Genomic DNA, 1,596 nt, shown 5'->3' with positions numbered 1-1,596 from the left:
TATATATACATATATATATATATATATATATATATATATTATATATATATTATATATTTATATATTATTTATGTATATATATTATATATATATATATATATATATATATCTTGTTTTTGTAATAAAATATTATCTTTCCATATAGGTTTACATATTTGTGAGTGTTATTAGCCCTACGTTAAAACATATTATTCGCTACTACAACAAGTCCACGCCAAGTAGTATAGTGTTCCAACATACCTTTAGTGACGACATTTGTGTACATGATATATGCGTCACCGGTCCCAACATTCAACCAATGCTAACCACGTGTAAGTAGGCATAATAGCTTGTTTTAGATCGGGCAATTGTTTCATTGTACAAGTGTTTTTCTAAAATCTAATATTTCTTTTCTTTCTAGTACCGTGCGATTTACATACATGTAGCCACCTTTGTGCATCGGCTGCCGACGGAAAACACGAATGTATATGTGGTGATAACTATGTTTTATATCCAAACGGAACATGCAGTATTGGTTTGTATATCTAACCTTTTTATTACGCCATTAATCCAAATTTACCTATTTTTATTTTATTTATTTATTTTCTTTTTTTTTGTGTGGAATTTAAGACAATTATTAATTTCTACTTTTCAAAATAAAGATAGATTCTATTGTTCCCCAATATTTTCCAAAACTCTATGCAACATGCACCGGTCCTTATTCTATCAGCTAGTCATTGATGGGACTTGCCGTCTCCAAATGTCTATGAAAATTAGCATTTTTAATACATATTGTATTTTATTATCTCTTTTCAGATTTAAACTTCTGGTATCCATCCCGTTGCATAATAGGTAGCACGGACGCGATATCATTGTTTTCCCCAACTCTAATTCATAGTTATTCGGATAATAAGCAGCAATATATTCGTGCCATTACATCTACAGAAATAATTACAGCTTTGGCAGTTGACGTACGCAGAAATTTGTTGTTTTTCGCTGAAAATACTACAAAATCAATATATGTTATGAGAATTGAAGCTGGCCAAGAAAAGAGAAGACTTTATACTTATACCGGCGGTCGGGTAGATGGTAAATATCTGTACTAAATTAACAATGCAGTATGTAAAGGGAAAATGTAAAAAGTAAAAAAAAAATTATTCTCATACGTGTGGAAAAAACAAGCTTGTACATTCTCATTTATAGTGTATCAGTGTGCAAGTGAACTTATTGTTGGCATGATTGTGACTTGGTACATCAATAAATTATTACATTTTATTTGTAATTAGTTAGATTTTGATCGTAATGCACCAGCGTAATTAAATTATTATTTTTTATTTGCCTGTCCATCGAGCCACCGCCGACCCAAAGCTGATCAATTGAAACCATTTCAGCACATACCGTACAAGACAATAATAGTAGGCAGCTGCTGTTGTTACACCGTTCCAGGGACATATCCGAACCAGTGCCTCACGTCGTCCTCGGTACTCCGTACGTGCGAAATGACTACCTTTGTCCACAGTACACTCCTGAAGACCCGAACGAATATCCTGAGTTACGTGAGAGCAGGGACGTATCCAGGGTGGGGGGGGGGGGCGCCGTGGGAGCCGCGGCTCCTCC

At 34.2% G+C, this 1,596-nt stretch overlaps 1 protein-coding gene across 2 annotated transcripts in view; it reads left to right on the top strand.

Annotated features, from left to right (window-relative positions):
- The window catches only part of LOC117119133 (low-density lipoprotein receptor-related protein 6-like), an 18,807-nt gene that overhangs the window by 4,641 nt on the left and 12,570 nt on the right, over positions 1-1,596 (top strand). For both annotated transcript variants that reach the window (XM_033263949.1, XM_033263950.1), the window contains 3 exons: positions 146-311; positions 401-514; positions 796-1,068. In XM_033263949.1, the coding sequence (XP_033119840.1) occupies positions 146-311; positions 401-514; positions 796-1,068 (553 nt within the window). The remainder of the gene's footprint in view (positions 1-145; positions 312-400; positions 515-795; positions 1,069-1,596) is intronic.

Source organism: Anneissia japonica, unplaced genomic scaffold (genome assembly GCF_011630105.1).
Source record: "Anneissia japonica isolate Jap-2015-1 unplaced genomic scaffold, ASM1163010v1 scaffold1792_len1028045_cov167, whole genome shotgun sequence".
In the NCBI taxonomy this organism is placed as follows: domain Eukaryota; kingdom Metazoa; phylum Echinodermata; class Crinoidea; order Comatulida; family Comatulidae; genus Anneissia; species Anneissia japonica.
Note: the sequence above shows the minus strand (reverse complement) of the source record. Positions and strands in the feature narration are given on the sequence as shown.